This window comes from Aethalodelphis obliquidens, unplaced genomic scaffold, assembly GCF_003676395.1.
Source record: "Aethalodelphis obliquidens isolate GAN/ISIS:26980383/991018 unplaced genomic scaffold, ASM367639v1 scaffold1, whole genome shotgun sequence".
Classification (NCBI taxonomy): domain Eukaryota; kingdom Metazoa; phylum Chordata; class Mammalia; order Artiodactyla; family Delphinidae; genus Aethalodelphis; species Aethalodelphis obliquidens.
Genome location: NW_020837945.1, coordinates 5772864 through 5789891, shown reverse-complemented (window position 1 = coordinate 5789891; position 17028 = coordinate 5772864). Strand labels below are relative to the sequence as shown.

General features: G+C 46.5%; 1 protein-coding gene and 1 long non-coding RNA gene across 2 annotated transcripts in view; both read left to right on the top strand.

Moving 5' to 3' along the window:
- The window catches only part of LOC113613371 (uncharacterized), a 77566-nt gene that overhangs the window by 41163 nt on the left and 19375 nt on the right, over positions 1-17028 (top strand). The gene's annotated exons all lie outside the window — the stretch shown is intronic.
- B3GALT5 (beta-1,3-galactosyltransferase 5) lies at positions 302-5671 on the top strand. The gene has a single exon (XM_027093856.1). The coding sequence runs from the start codon at positions 308-310 to the stop codon at positions 1241-1243; it is 936 nt and encodes a 311-aa protein (XP_026949657.1). The 5' UTR covers positions 302-307; the 3' UTR covers positions 1244-5671.

Sequence of the window (17028 nt, the reverse complement as noted above, 5' to 3'; positions counted from 1 at the left end):
GGCAGAACCGGAAGGACGGACCTAGTGAGCCCTGTGTTTCCATATCCTTCTGGGTAAGGAATGTGAGGCTCCCATCGGTGAAGGGCTGCCTGAGCCTGATCTTCCGCTAGGGGGTGAGAGATGCTGGCAGCCGTCTCTGCCTCTGTGTGGAACCATGGTTCTCCACTTCTGTCTGCAACAAGATTCCAGAGTTTCTAAAACCTGAGCCATGAAACGTGGGTCTTGTCCCCCATCTCAGCCTGCCAGGGTAAAGCTAAACAGGCACTCCTGCTTTTGAGGTCTAACCATTTGACTTTGTTCCTTTCAGATGGCTTATGTGAAGATGAGATGGATTTATATTTCCCTGGTGGTCCTGGGAGCCCTTTGTCTGTATTTTAGCCTGGATGGTCTGAGTCCTTTTAAAGGCGAACCATTGGTTTTCAAGAACGAAGGTGGGAGCTTCCTTCAGCTCCCAGATATAGACTGCAGGCAGGACCCCCCCTTCCTTGTCCTGCTGGTTACTTCATCCCACGAGCAGATGTTTGCCCGCTCGGTCATCCGGAGCACGTGGGGGAGAGAAAAGATCGTGAGGGGAAAACGAATAAAAACATTCTTCCTCCTGGGAACCACCCCCAGTAAAGGCATGTCGAGGGCCGTGTCCCAGGAGAGCCAGCAATATCACGATATTATCCAGAAGGACTTCGTGGATGTTTATTCCAATCTGACTCTAAAGACCATGATGGGTATGGAGTGGATCTACCGTTTTTGTCCGCAGGCATCTTTCGTGATGAAAACAGACTCTGACATGTTTGTCAACATCTACTATCTGACTGAACTGCTCCTGAAGAAAAACAGAACAACTCGGTTTTTCACCGGCTACTTAAAACTAAACGAATACCCAATCAGGAAAAGGTATAATAAGTGGTTTGTTAGTAAATTCGAATATCCGTGGGACAAGTACCCGCCCTTTTGCTCCGGTGTTGGCTATGTTTTCTCCAGCGATGTGGCGGGCCAGGTGTACAACGTAGCTGAAAGTGTCCCATTCATTAAACTGGAAGATGTCTTTGTGGGGCTCTGCCTGGAAAAACTGCAAATCACACTGGAGGAGCTTCACTCCAAGCAGACTTTCTTCCCCAATGGGTTACCCTTCACCATATGCCGTTACAAGAAGATCGTGGCCTGCCATCACATCAAGCCTCACAATATCCTGCTGTATTGGCAGGCTCTGGAAAATTCCCTGGAGGAAGAGTGTCCAGATATCTGAAGGGAGCCCAGCGGCACATCTGGACACACAGCAGACAGCCCGCGGTGATGGTGTTTGAAAGATCTTGGATGGCACGGCTGAGACTCCTGGGGTAGGGAGGGAGTAAGGAAGGAAGAGGCCGAAGAGTGAGGGTGATATCCTGAAGGCTTCCCAATCTAAACCTGAACGCCACCGCGGACGAATCCCCATCTGGTGCCCCAAGCCATCACAGATACTCTCTCTTGAGTACCTACCCTGTTGCACTAAGTGATGTATGCCTGCATTTTCTCATGTCCGGGGTCAGCATCTATACGGAGTGGTGGGTGTTAGCACCCCATCTCACACACAAGGCAACAGCAGCTTAGAGAAGCATGCGGGCCTGTCCCAAGGATTACAGCCAGCAGACACTGGAGCAGGGATGAGAGCCCACCTCTCAGTACACCCCTGCGTGCTGCCTCTTGGGAGAGGACGGTGGTGTGGGAGGCTCCGAGGGAAGCCTTGCTGCTGGCATCTGTCAGTCCCTTGCTCGAGTCCCCTCCTCCTCAAATCCCATTCCTGTGCCTTTTAGTGCAGAGACTGGGGTGAACCAATGCGCCCCAGCTCCCTTTGTTCACTGCAGTGGGTCTGGCTGGCCTGAGACCGTGTTAGCAGCTTGGCCCTCAACTCACTGCAAAGCACGTGCCAGAAGACACCTCCACAGTGGCTGCAGCTCAGCCCCCCAGAGACACCCAGCTCGAGACAGCAATCAGCCTTTCAAGATTTGGCTCAGAAATCGCTGTGAAGCTTGGCCCACTGTAGAGACTCGCTGGCCACTCTGCTGAGCGCGCGACCCCGAGAGCATGGCATTTCTTCCCAGCCATCTGCGGCAACCCCGCCTGTCAGCTCCACGTGCCCTTGGTCTGCACGTCAGGTCTCCAAGTGCAAACCGGAAGGCAGCTGGATGCAAGGCTTCGTCTGTGAAGGATGCTGGGAGCTTTTCTGGGAACTTGGGTGGATTTAACTCAAGACACTCGTAAGAACCCCCTGGGACTCTGAGCACTGAACTGAGTCCTGGTCAAGGGAGCGTCTTCCTGGGTCCGTTTCCTAAATCAGATCCTAGCTCAGCTTCTTTGAACTTCTCAGATGGCCAAGGAACAGCTGAGTTTTGTGGTGTGGAGTTAAACCTTCAATATTCTTCTGGTGGTTTGGAAGAGCCTGTTCTGCAGGGTTGGGTGGCAATGAAGCACTTTATTTTTTTGGACAGGGTCTTTGCCCGTTCAGTCACTGTCACATGACACGCAAAGCTATTTTGCTCACGATCATCGAGATGAACGGTTCTTACTTTCTACTTTACGGAACTGGATGTTAGCAGCCTGCAAAGCCGAGACCTCACGTGGCTGTGAAACTTACAAAAGCTGGGTGAACCTCTTACCTGAACTCAGAAAGAGATGTTCGCTGCAAAATGGTTATGGCCGTGTTAGATTGCAAACTGGCATCTTATTTTGCACAGTGTTTCTCGTATCTGGATGGGGCTGCTTCTTGCAGATGTGTTTTCTTATCCTGGCTGCTCTGAACGTGCTAGGTCACGTTCAGAGAAGCCACCTCCTCAGGTGGGAAATCAGGGACTGAACTTGTTTTTCTGAAGCCCAGATTTTGCCAGGGTGGGTCCCTCGGTCCTGTAGGATGGGCTGCCTCTCAACGGTGGGCTTTGAGGGTGAAGGAGTTTGTCTGTGCTTAGAATCACAGAACCAGCCCTTGTCTGGTGCGCGTGTCCAGGTGGCCACCGGGCTGGGTGGGTGAGTGTGGCTGACTCAGGATCTGGTCTTCTCAGCATCCACCCGGAAGCCCTCGGCCGTAGGAGTCCATGAGCACAGGCTCAGCTCCACCGAGAGCCGCTCTGTGTTCTTAAAGGACTTTCTGCAAAACACATTCGGCCCCCTGCACCCCTCGCCGACTCTATTTCTTTATGTAGTCAAGACTTTTTCTTCTCGAGGGAAAAAAAATGTTTCGTGACTGTAGACCTTGAAGAGACCACAGAGCTCATTCGGTCCTGCCTTTACGTAGGATGAAAATAAAGCTTGAAGAGACCCAGAGGCTTGCCCAAGACTTTGCCCGAGACTTCACAGCTTGTTTGTTGTGGAATGCGGGTTCCAGCCAGAGCTGTATTCCATGATGCCGTCTTGCCTGGGTGAGAGTAAGAAACTGTGAATTAGGAGGCGAAGCGATGCTTTTCCAGTAACACCCAAAGCGAGTTTCATAATGGGATCAGAGAGGAGCCCGGCTGGCGATGCAGTGGCTTCACTCACAGGCATCCAGGGACGAATGATGCTGATGGCAAAGGCTCTTTGCTAGGCACTGAGATAAGGGCTTTAAAAGTATTACCTCCTTAGATGCGCACAACCACTCCAGTGGGGAGGTGACTACCCACTTCCTTGCTTTACAGATGAGGAAACTGAGGCAGAGACAGAGCATGAACAGCTAGTTCAAGCTTATTCCTTAGATGTGCACAACCACTCCAGTGGGGAGGTGACTACCCATTTCCTTGCTTTACAGATGAGGAAACCGAGGCAGAGACAGAGCATGAACAGCTAGTTCAAGCTTATATAGCTGAAAAGCAGCAAAAATAGAATGTGAACCCAAGCTCTTGGGGGCACGATGCGTGCTGGGTACACTCAGCGCTGCGGCCCCTAGGCGGTCAGCGGGCCCCAGGGATGCGGTCAGTGTGCAGAGGGATGCAGGCGCCCACTGGCTTGGCTGCTCAGGTTGCACATCTGGCCCGTCATCAGTCTCTCCGCATCACGCACACCCACCCTCCAGGATCTGAACCCCGAATCCTCCTCTCTGCTGGGCTCTCACAGAGCCAGCCTCTCCACTTTTGGGCTTGATTCCCAGCTCTTCTTACCTCAGCAAGAGCAAGACCCCTGCCTAGGCCTCACTCTCACTCTCACGCTCCATCTCCCCTCTGCCGGCTCAGCCCTCACATGCCCAGATGTGCTGTCATTTCCCATCTTCCAAACCATCATAAAACCCTTCCCCTTCACTGCCCCACCTCTCCCTTTGCTGTTCAGCCCCACAAGAGCGTGTTCCATATTTGTCTCCTTTTCTACCTGAAATCCCCTCTCATCGGACTCTGGTGCCTGACTCCACCAGATGGTTCTTTCCAACGTCACTGATGACCCGAGATGCAGGATCCAAGGTCTGGTCTCTGTCCTCATCGTGCCGCCTGCACTGCGGGTCTTGCCCGCTTCCAGGACGCTGGATGCTTTGTGTTCTCTTCCTCGCGGGTCGCTTCTTTGCTTGTTCCATCTCCTCGCTCTGCCTTGGCCTCCTTTCTTCTCTGGTTGTACTCTGGTGGTCTCATCCAGCCCCACGGTTTAAAATATCCTCTCTCGTGTTGAGGACGCCCGTTTATCTCCAGCCCGGAATCCTCTCTCACTTTTCAGTCTCACATGTCCCACTGTCTGCTTAACATCCCATAGTGAGCAAATCCGAGACTGAAGTCGGGATGAACCCCTCCCTCCACTCCTAACCCGCACCACCTGCAGCCTTCACTACCTCAGGTAATGGCCCTTCCATCCTTTGGTGGCTCACGTCAAACACTTCGGAGCCATCTGTGACTCCTCTCTCTCTCAGCCGGTATGTCAGACCATCATTTTATATCCAGAAGCCAATCACTGCCCCTCACTGTGCTATTGCCACCCTGTCCAAGCCCCCGTCACCTCGCACCTGCGTTCCGGCAGTAGCTTCTACCTCGTCTCTCCACCTCCATCGCTGCATCCCCTTGGTCTGTTTCCTAGGCAGCATCCAGACTACTCCTTTAAAAATATGGACCAGAGCATCTTACATCTCTGCTCCACACCCTCCAGTGATGTCCCATCTCTGAGAAAAGCCACATCTTTAATATCATTGTCTGCCTCTGTTATTCTCTAACCTCATCCCTTCCTACCCTCCCCTCACTCACTCTGGCCTCCCTGAAAGGAGATACTATTCCAGCAGCACAAACCTCCTTGCTCTTCCTGGAACATCCAGGCACCCTCCATCTTCCTCAGGGCCTTTGCACGGGCTGATCCCTCTGCCAGGCTCGCCCTTTCCTTAGACAGTCTCATGGCCCATTCCTTTGCTTTCTTCACATCTTTGACCATATATCCCCTTCTTAATGAGGCTCATCCTGATTACTTTCTTTGGAATTGCAACTCAACCCACCCCCTGTCCCCTTGCCTTGTTATATCGTTTCCATTGCACTTATCAATTTCTAACGGAGTATACAATATCTATTCATTATCGTGTGGCTATTTTGTTAATGTTTATAGTTCAGCCCACTTGAGCAAAAGCTTCGTGCAGGAATGGGTCTTTGTTTTCTCCACTGATGAACCTCAAATTCGTAGCACAGTTCCTGGTACATAGTAGATGCTCAAGAAATATTTGTCGATTGGATGTGAGATGACCTTTATGGAAGGTGGTTTTAGAGGGGAAGTGATGAACCTTGACTAAAATGTGAAGGATTTCTGACATGTAGCCAACACTATGGGTCCAACGTATGGTTCCAGTATCAATCAGTAAATGGGATGCTGAAATCCTGTTTTTACTGAAAACTGGGACCTGAAAACCTAGAAATGCTGTATGACAGTGCTTCTTGACCTCACATCCCCCTTTTTCTAGAATGGAAAACCTCCCACCTTGAGAAGTAGACAGAATCCTATAATGTACTCAGGGTGCCTGTCCCCCAGTCCTACCCACCCCCAGCCCCTGCCATGGCCAATCTTATCTCATCTACAACCTCCTTCTGTTTTCATGATTATAAAATTTTGGATCTTTTCCTCAACCGTATGCAACTTTTAGTCTCAGGAGAAGGACAGCAATAAAACACATTGTTACGAAATAGACCTCATTTCTAAAGATGATGACAACTGCAGTAAAGGGTAAAAAGATAGTTTCAGGTGAAGGTACAATTGCTGTGCTTCCAAACTTCAAGAGGTTTTAGAGCTCTGGTCCCATCCCTTTAGTTTATGTGTGAAAACCAAGATTTGCAGAATTTGAGCTTCAGGTCAGCACTCAGAGGGATGCTGACCCTTAGCCTGATGCTACACCCATGGTGCTGTACTGCCTCTTTCTATCTTATGTACCTAATTCCTATTTGTCTTAAAACACACCATTGTAGCCACATCGCACTCTGTGTAAAAAGGGAGGGAGGAAAAATCCAAACAAACAAAACCTGTTAGACCTCCTTTCCTTGAGTTCCCGACTAGCGTCTGCTCTTGGACACCCCTCCCAGGTGCATCTAAAAGGCACATCGAAACCACATCTTCACCCTTCCGACCCCAGCCCTGTCTTCCCCCAGTGTTTCGGGTTGCAGGAAATGTTGTCACTGTCCATTTGCCTATTCAGTTCTTCGACTTTCCTCTGCCTTGCTGCGGCCCTGCCGTACCTGATGGTTGCCGATTCCCATGGATTTGGCCTCTTCTCTCCACATCCATCGTTGCAGCCTCAGTCCAGGGCACCATCTTGGATCAGCTGGTCTCAGGCAACATGTTTTTAACTGGTCTCAGATCTGATCATATTGCCTTCCAACCTCTCCTCCACTTTACACCCAGAATAATTAAAAAAAATTATTGAAGTATAGTTGATTTACAATGTTGTGTTAGTTTCAGGTGTACAGCAAAGTGATTCAGTTATACATACATGTATATAAATCTATTCCTTTTCAGGTTCTTTTCCATTATAGGTTATTATAAGATATTGAATATAGTTCCCAGTGCTATACAGTAGGTCCTTGTTGTTCAACTGTTTTATTTATAATGGTGTATATCTGCTAATCCCAAACTCCTAATTTATCCCTCCTCTCCCACTTTTTGGGCAACCATAAGTTTATCTTCTATATCTGTGAGTCTATTTCTGTTTTATAAATAAGTTCATTTGTATCATTTTTTTAAGATTCCACATATAAGCGATATCGTATGCTATTTGATTTTTTTCTGTCTGACTTACTTCACTTAGTATAATAATCTCTAGGTCCTCCATATTGCTGCAAACAGAGTAATTTTTTTAAAAAACGTGGATCTGATTAGGAAACTCAGAGACCCAGGGAAGCTGAGTGATTGCCCTGGGGGAATTCTGTCCTCCTGTCCATGAGCCAGGAGCTGTTTCAGAAGTCAGACTGGTGATGCCAGCTACTTCTGGGCACCCCAGCACTGCTCCAGTGATCTCCACATGCTGGCATGAAGTGCTAAAATGTACTTTTAGGACAAACTGAATTAATTTTCATGTGAGTTTTTTGATCCTCTTGAAAGTGGTTGCTCTGGGGTTGGGCTGCTTGGGTTTGAATTTTACTTCCCTCCCTCACTCCATAAGCAAGTTACTTATCTTTACCTCATTTATTTATTTATTTTACACCTTTTTGGAGTATAATTGCTTTACAATGGTGTGTTAGTTTCTGCTTTACAACAAATTGAATCAGTTATATATATAAATATGTTCCCATATCTCTTCCCTCTTGCGTCTCCCTCCCTCCCACCCTCCCTATCCCACCCCTCTAGGTGGTCACAAAGCACTGAGCTGATCTCCCTGTGCTATGCGGCTGCTTCCCACTAGCTATCTATTTTACATTTGGTAGTGTAGATATGTCCATGCCACTTTCTCACTTTGTCCCAGCTTACCCTTCCCCCTCCCTGTATCCTCAAGTCCATTCCCTAGTAGGTCTGTGTCTTTATTCCCATCTTGACCCTAGGTTCTTCATGACCATTTTTTTTTTCTTAAATTCCATATATATGTGTTAGCATACTGTATTTGTCTTTCTCTTTCTGACTTACTTCACTCTGTATGACAGACTCTAGGTCCATCTACCTCATTACAAATAGCTCAATTTCGTTTCTTTTTATGGCTGAGTAATATTCCATTGTATATATGTGCCACATCTTCTTTATCCATTCATCCGATGATGGACACTTAGGTTGTTTCCATCTCCTGGCTATTGTAAATAGAGCTGCAATGAACATTGTGGTACATGACTCTTTTTGAATTATGGTTTTCTCAGGGCACATGCCCAGGAGTGGGATTGCTGGGTCATATGGTAGTTCTATTTGTAGTTTTTTAAGGAACCTCCATACTGTTCTCCATAGTGGCTGTACCAATTTATATCCCCACCATCAGTGCAAGAGTGTTCCCTTTTCTCCACACTCTCTCCAGCATTTATTGTTTCTAGATTTTTTGATGATGGCCATTCTGACTGGTGTGAGATGATATCTCATTGCAGTTTTGATTTGCATTTCTCTAATGATTAATGATGTTGAGCACTCTTTCATGTGTTTGTTGGCAATCTGTATATCTTCTTTGGAGAAATGTCTATTTAGGTCTTCTGCCCATTTTTTGATTGAGTTGTTTGTTTTTTTGTTATTGAGCTGCATGAGCTGCTTGTAAATTTTGGAGATTAATCCTTTGTCAGTTGCTTCATTTGCAAATATTTTCTTCCATTCTGAGGGTTGTCTTTTCATCTTGTTTATGGTTTCCTTTGCTGTGCAAAAGCTTTGAAGTTTCATTAGGTCCCATTTGTTTATTTTTGGTTTTATTTCCATTTCTCTAGGAGGTGGGTCAAAAAGGATCTTGCTGTGATTTATGTCATAGAATGTACTGCCTCTATTTTCCTCTAAGAGTTTGATAGTTTCTGGCCTTACATTTAGGTCGTTAATCCATTTTGAGCTTATTTTTGTGTATGGTGTTAGGGAGTGATCTAATCTCATACTTTTACATGTACCTGTCCAGTTTTCCCAGCACCACTTATTGAAGAGGCTGTCCTTTCTCCACTGTACATTCCTGCCTCCTTTATCAAAGATAAGGTGACCATATGTGCGTGGGTTTATCTCTGGGCTTTCTATCCTGTTCCATTGATCTTTCTGTTTTTGTGCCAGTACCATACTGTCTTGATTACTGTAGCTTTGTAGTATAGTCTGAAGTCAGGGAGCCTGATTCCTCCAGCTCCAGTTTTTTGTTCTCATGATTGCTTTGGCTATTCGGGGTCTTTTGTGTTTCCATACACATTGTGAAATTTTTTGTTCTAGTTCTGTGAAAAATGCCAGTGGTAGTTTGATAGGGATTGCATTGAATCTGTAGATTGCTTTGGGTAGTAGAGTCATTTTCTCAATGTTGATTCTTCCAATCCAAGAACATGGTATATCTCTCCATCTATTTGTATCATCTTTAATTTCTTTCATCAGTATCTTATAATTTTCTGCATGACTACAGGCCAATATCACTGATGAACATAGATACAAAAATCCTCAACAAAATACTAGCAAACAGAATCCAACAGCACATTAAAAGGATCATACACCATGATCAAGTGGGGTTTATTCCAGGAATGCAAGGATTCTTCAATATATGCAAATCAATCAATGTGGTACACCATATTAACAAATTGAAGGTGAAAAACCATATGATCATCTCAAGAGATGCAGAGAAAGTTTTCGATAAAATTCAACACCCATTTATGATAAAAGCCCTACAGAATGTAGGCATAGAGGGAACTTTCCTCAACATAATAAAGGCCATATATGACAAACCCACAGCCAACATTGTTCTCAATGGTGAAAAACTGAAAGCATTTCCACTTAAGATCAGGAACAAAACAAGGTTGCCCACTCTCACCACTCTTATTCAACATAGTTTTGGAAGTTTTAGCCACTGCAATCAGATAAGAAAAGGAAATAAAAGAAATCCAAATCGGAAAAGAAGAAGTAAAGCTGTCACTGTTTGCAGATGACATGATACTATACATAGAGAATCCTAAAGATGCTACCAGAAAACTACTAGAGCTAATCAACGAATTTGGTAAAGTAGCAGGATACAAAATTAATACACAGAAATCTCTGGCATTCCTATACACTAATGATGAAAAATCTGAAAGTGAAATCAAGAAAACACTCCCATTTACCATTACCTCATTTATTTTCAACTGAAAAATGGGACAATAGTAGTTCCCAACTCACAGGGTTATTGTGTTAGCTGAGACATTGTGTGTAAATTGCTCAGTAATCTGGGTGCTTTTGATGATGGTCAGTGTTCAGGCTGTGAATTTTGGTGCATTTTATAGTGATCCGTGGGCAAGTCAAGAGATCTTCAGGGTGAGTCTTTAAGACTTTGTTTCAGCTCTTGTTTCTTTCTCTCCTTTTAATCTTCCCTGGCACTCTTGAAGAAGTTCTTCTATCCTTGCATTCTTCAACATCGCAGAGTACAGTGTTTCTAGACTCAGTTAATTCAGAAGGTACGACAACCTGAACAGGTAAAAAACAGATGGAGCCGGAGGTGCCATAGAGATTATATGCAGTTTAAAAAACAGCCTTCTTTTTCCAGATGAGAGAACCAAGACTCAGGAAAATGGAGTGACTTTGCTAAGTCCTTCAATTAGCGGCATCTCCAAGATCAGTAACCAGCATCAGAAAGCTCATGTCAGCCATTCATTCTTCTATTTATTCACCCCTTGGGAAAATATGCTCAGTGCTTTTTACAAGACACCAGGAATGAGAGTCAAGCTCAGGTTCACGGCCAGCCATCTGTTCTGCAAACAGAGCGTTAGCTGGGTAAACACACAGTGTCAAGAAGACGAAGGGGTGTCTGTTCTCTGGACAACTGAAAGAAGAAGCGTTTGTTTAGTGCCTTCTCAGTTGACAGACATCATAAGCCTCTTCCATACCTGCTGTGTCCTCGGTTCCTCACAGTAGCTATTCTTATTATAAACAACACCCTGGTTTTGAGCTGAGGTTCAGAGTGGCTTACTGACCTGCCAGGGAGGCTCAGATGTGGCAGAGACCATCCGCCCCCTTAGCCTTCAATACCTCCCCCTTCACCAGGGCATGGTTGGTGAGCCCTCCCACGGTGCTTAAGGACCGGCAAAGCCGCCTGAGTCTCATGGGAAGCTCAGGACTGGCCCCGCCCAACTGCCCAAGGGGTCTGCCATCTTGTCTTTGTTCCACGTGCCACCACTTCTTTTCCAAGTGTTGACAGCATCTCTGTCTGCTCCTTCCCTGTCCTATGTGACCTTCTGGGACTTGGCCCTTTGTCATCTATGGTGTCCCAGGAATCTCCTGTGTAGCTGGGTCGTCCAACCTGTCCTGTCCTGGCCAGCCCCATCTTGAGTTCACTCAAGTCTGCATCTGACGGCTTGAACAAGTGTCTGGCTTCAGAACACGAACCCCTCCAGACCAGTCCAGCCCACTTTTCACCTCTCTTTACCTGAAGCCCTTGCAAAACAAGCTGTCTCTCCAAAGAGTGTGGGTTCAACACTCCAGGCATTGGTTTCTATCAGCGTGCATGCATGTGTGCGTGTGTGTGTGTACGTGTGTGTAAAGGTGTGATCTGAGGCTCTAAATAGAGGCTCCATGCTCAGTGGCAGCCGGTTTTTGTATGTTATCTGCCCTCGCCAAGTCTGTGAAGGGCAATAAGTAGAGCAAGGTGATGTTTGCCCATGTGGGATGTGAGGACCAGGTGCCCCCAGTGTTCTCAGCCCTGGCCGTGACGGTGTGGAGTCTGAGAGGTGTCCCTTGTCACCTATTACACAGCAAGTATGTGCCACATGCCGCGCTTGGTGTGGTGGAAACCCGGGCTGCAGGAACGGTCTGCAGTCGCCTGGGTCAGAGATTTTCCTGAGCTCCACCTTTCAGGCAGGATACTTAGAAAAAGTGAAAGAAAGTGAAAGAGATCGAACAGCCTCTTGAATTTGGATGCATTTCTTAGAAGCAAGGACTGTGCCCATGCTACTATTTAGAGTGGTCTGCTCCACCCACTGAGCCCTGATACACCAGCTAAAGGGAAAAGGCCGGGTCTGGGTGCTTCTCCTGGGCTCTCCAGGCTGAGCGTCTATGGCTCTACAAGAGATTAAATAATTAACAAGCCTGCTTGTACACAACAGCTGCTGTGCCTCCTTATTTTAAAAATAGACGGGATGTTTACCTCTTCTCCACATCTCCCGTTTGGAAGTATTTGTTTTCTCATTTTTTTAAGAATTCATTTTTGGCATTTGTCATATCAGGACTGACATTTTAGCAATTTCCCAAGTGATTGTCAGATTCTCCCAGGCTTCTCTTCCCTCTGTCCAGTCCCCTGCCTGGTGGGGAGGAGATGCTTAATAAACTAGTTGTTGGGTTAGGTGTTCAAGCAGAATGGTGGGGTGGAGTAGAAGATAAAGGGAACCGCAGGCCCCTTCAAGCACCCATCCCTGAAGCCTCTTTTCTAGATTGTTGTTGCCACTCACTTTTATGTCTGTTTGGTTCTACATGATCCAGAAATCCGTATGTGAACTTGGGCTGAGGTGTATTAGAGATAAGCTCTCAAGGAGGTGTCTGGGAGGTGAAATATGCTTCCATTCTCTGTTTTGAATTTGATGGAAGGATTTGTAGCTTGTGGGAACTTAGAAGCATGAGTTCCTCTATTTTCCTGCTTTTCAAATATGACTCTGAGGAAAAGCCCTTTGCTCTCAGATTGGACACTGAGTGGTGAAGCTCCCCGCCCCCCATGTGGGACAAAGAGCCGTGAAGCCTGGGTGAGCCCAGGGGACAAGGAAGCGGGGTATGTCCTAGTGCCTGCCGGATAGAATAGGGACAGACCAAAACACTAGCTTTTAATTAAATAAAAAACCCCAATTCTTCTCTTATCAGACATAATCAACCTTAAATATAAGTAGAAAAATGAATTCCATAGCCAAATGTAGCTTTTGGTGTCATAATGTTTCACCTTGTCTCTTTGTCCCACTACCTCTGTACTCTGGTTGAAGAAACCCGTGCCCAGTGCAGGCAGAGTTAAGGTCACCAGGGTGGCGTTTACCCGGCCTGGCACAGAGCTCCTGCCACACACATTCCGGGGGAGTTAATGCAAGGTCTTCAAGTCCTCAAATAGAGACAAACCAAAGAAGTAGTGATACTCTTAGTTAAATTCTGCTTTGGAATATATCAGATGCTGGGGGCGGGTGGGGATTGATTTATGTTCCAGCTGGTCAAATAAGACATCAAGAAAAATCCAGCGTGACTGGAAATTACTTAATGCCAACCGAGGACACTTTGTGGTCAAATTTTGCTTGTCCTAAAAGACAAGAAATAAAAATAAAACTCTATACTACTGAATGATACCTGAAAATGTTGTCTCCCTGTATTTTAGGGGAATTTACTAGACTCTTAGGTCATCATATTTTGGGAGTAGGCATATGTATTTATGATGTATTAAGAATGGTATTTATCTTTAATAAAAGTTAAATTATTATGATAGTAGAGTGCACTTAACTTGGTTCGTTCTCAGTTGTCGATGATGCAATAAACTTGTGTTCTTCCTGAAAAGTCAGCAATGTAATATTTAAACTAGACAATCTTCCTTTTTCCCCCCGATATTGATGTTTTTTATATTTATTTTGTTTGGGGAAAATATTTTAAAAATTCGACTTTGATTTTATACGTTTAGAAAAATATGCTGAACAACCTCGACACGCTTATCTTTGTAAGAGATGGGATTTCTTGTTTCGTTTGGAGTTTGGAAGCAAAGAAATGAAGCTGTAACTCTTGCAGAGTCTTTCGGGTGCAGTGCCTGGGCGAGTGACAGGAGGTGAGGTATCCTGTTGGGAATCATAAGCCCAGGGTGTTATGAGGCACCCATCCTTTGGAATTTTCTTTCTCTCAGGTGTATTTATAGTCTTTAAAAGCTACCATTTAAGTTTAAGAAATCAAGCCTTGTGAATTGATATGATTGTACCTTTAGAATCTTCCTGGTAACTCATCTCTGAGGTATAGCTTGGATCCTTGATCTTTCAAAGTTCATTTAAATGGAAATAAAATGATTGAAACAGATGTGTTTTTCTTTGCCTTGAGCATGTATTTGCCATGATTCCTGTGGTACCGCAGACCTGCAGGTCACTGTCCATCCATGCTTCCTGCAGGTGGCATTCCCAGCCCATCATAAACACAAAACAGAAGTTGGAGGAGGCTTCCCTGGTGGCGCAGTGGTTGAGAATCTGCCTGCCAATGCAGGGGACATGGGTTTGGGCCCTGGCCCGGGAAGATCCCACATGCCGCAGAGCAACTAGGCCCGTGAGCCACAACTACTGAGCCTGCGCGTCTGGAGCTTGTGCTCCGCAACAAGAGAGGCCGTGACAGTGAGAGGCCCGCACACCGCGATGAAGAGTGGCCCCCTCTCGCCGCAACTAGAGAAAGCCCTCGCACAGAAACGAAGACCCAACACAGCCATAAATTAATTAATTAATTAATTAATTAATTAAAAAAAGAAGTTGGAGGGATCAGGCAGGGGGTGCAGGGCTGTGTGTCAGGGGGTGTGGATGCCTGGAGATGGGCAGAGAAGGGGACATCTTCAAAGTGATGCTGAAAACTTGGCCTCTGTGCAGTGGTGCCGAATTGAATCTTGGAGAATTTTGGGTGAAGTAGAAAAGAATACCTTTATTGCTTTGCCAGGCAAAGGGGGACACAGTGGGCTTGTGCCCTGAAAAACTCTGTGTCCCAACCTGGGAGTATTTGGTGAGGAGTTTTATAGCAATGGTTCAAGGACAGGGGTGCTGATAAGAATCAGGGTGTGTGCAGGGCCTGCGCTCCTTTAATCTGGCCTCAGGTGGTCTTCATGAAGAGCTTCTCTGGTTCCTTTAATCTGGAAGGAAGAATGCTACATCTTCCATTTGTTGGGGGTTTTAGTTCTGTAAAGAGCTCAAAGCTATTGTTATGTGTATCCCTTGTGGTGGAACCAGGACCTGCCCCAAGGCTGCACTACTGTTTCTTGCCTGCTCCTCCCTTGTCTCTGCATCCCTTCCCTTCCCTGATGAGCAACTGTTTGAACCTGCCCTTTGGAACTCAGGGAAGGTAATGGAGGCTGGACAGAAAGACTCCCATGCCCAGGAGCCCCACAGGGTCCTGCTTGGGTTCAAAAGTGTGGGTGACCTTGCAGCCAGGCCTTTCCCTCCCTCCAGTGATGAAGTGGTCTTGTCCCTGGTCCCCTAAATGGCCTGACCTGCCTCACCTGCCGTTCCCCTCACAGACTCCACTCCCACTATTGTCTCTTTCCCCCATCTGCAGCTCCAGTCACCCCTCCCTTCTAGAACATTCCCATGACACACAAACCTGCTCTCACTTTCCACTCAAAGACAGCCCTCTAGACTTCCCTCCTTTTTCCAGTACTGTTCCCTTCCTCTATTTTTTAAGATTATAACATCTCCAAAGAACAGCCAACCGCCACCCATCCTCAGCTCCCGTTTTCTCCTCACCTGGCCACTGCACTGACAGTTCTGTTGGATGCACCAGTGCCCTCCACCTGACCAACACCAATGTCTTGCTGGAGCCCTTGGCCCCATCTGACACGGCTGAGCCCACCCTGCTCCCTTGGGCTCCCTCCCTGCTCCCTTGGGCTCCCCTCCCCTGTCTTCCAAGACCACATGCTCTGCTGTATTTCCTCTCACCTCACCTCTTGGCCTCTACTTCCTGGTCTCCTTTGCTGATTCCACGTTCACTCCCCAGCCTTGCCAGCCAGCATTTGGAGCACTCCAGGGCTGAAACTTCAGACCTCTTCTCTTCCTCGCCATTGACTCTTGCTTGGAGTCAAATGACCTCTTTCCATGTGTATTAGTCTGCTCCAGCTGCCGTAACAAAATACCACAGACCAGGAGGCTTAAACTACAGAAATGCATTTGCTTTCAGTTCTGGAAGCTGAAAGACCTAGATCAAGATGTTGGCAGGGTTGGTTCTTCTGAGGCCTCTTGGCTTGTAGACAACTGTCTTCTCCCTGTGTCCTTACGTGTTCTCTCCTTTGTATCCTATTGGATTAGGACCCACCCTGATGACCTCATTTTACCTTAAAGACCCTACCTCCAAAGAGCAGATAACCTTATCTTCTCCTATTGAATCAAGTTCTCTGCCAGTGACAGAGGCCATGGACAATGGGGGCTGCAGTCTGCACAGGGAGAGAGCATCTTTCCCAGCTTTTGTGGTTCCATACCTTCAAAGCTCTCTGACTGGTCTGCTTGCGTCACAGGCCCATACCTTGGGTCAATCCATGTTGCCAATGGTGGGGTTGGGGGCGGGGGAGGAGATCTGATGGGCCACACCTGAGTTGTGGCTCATTCTCGGGACCCTGCAGCCTTGAGGGGTCATAGGTAGCGACTACTACAGTCTAAGCAGAACCACATGGATTAGAGCCAGGGATACTTTGTCCTAAGGCAAGAATGCTACCTAGACCAAATAATAGAGGTTGTTTACCCTGAAGATTGTTAGGCAATGTGCCGAAACAAGAGGAATAAAGATGTAATGGAGACATGACAGAGTGGTGGGTGTGTGTCTGTCTCTGGGAGGAGATTCTCTCTTTCTCATACCCTTTTTTCAAAAAAAAGTTTATTTATTTATTTATTTATTTATTTATTTAGTCTGTGCCAGGTCTTAGTTGCAGCATGCAGGATCTATTTTTTTTTTTTTAAAACACCTTTATTGGGGTATAATTGCTTTAAAATGGAGTGTTAGTTTCTGCTTTATAACAAAGTGAATCAGTTATACATATAAATATGTTCCCATATCTCTTCCCTCTTGCGTCTCCCTCCCTCCCACCCTCCCTATCAACCCCTCCAGGCGGTCACAAAGCACGGAGATGATCTCCCTGTGCTATGCAGCTGCTTCCCACTAGCTATCTACCTTACGTTTGGTAGTGTATATATGTCCATGCCTCTCTCTCGCTTTGTCACAGCTCACCCTTCCCCCTCTCCATATCCTCAAGTCCGTTCTCTAGTAGGTCTGTGTCTTTATTCCTGTCTTACCCCTAGGTTCTTCATGACATTTTTTTCCCCTAAATTCCATATATATGTGTTAGCA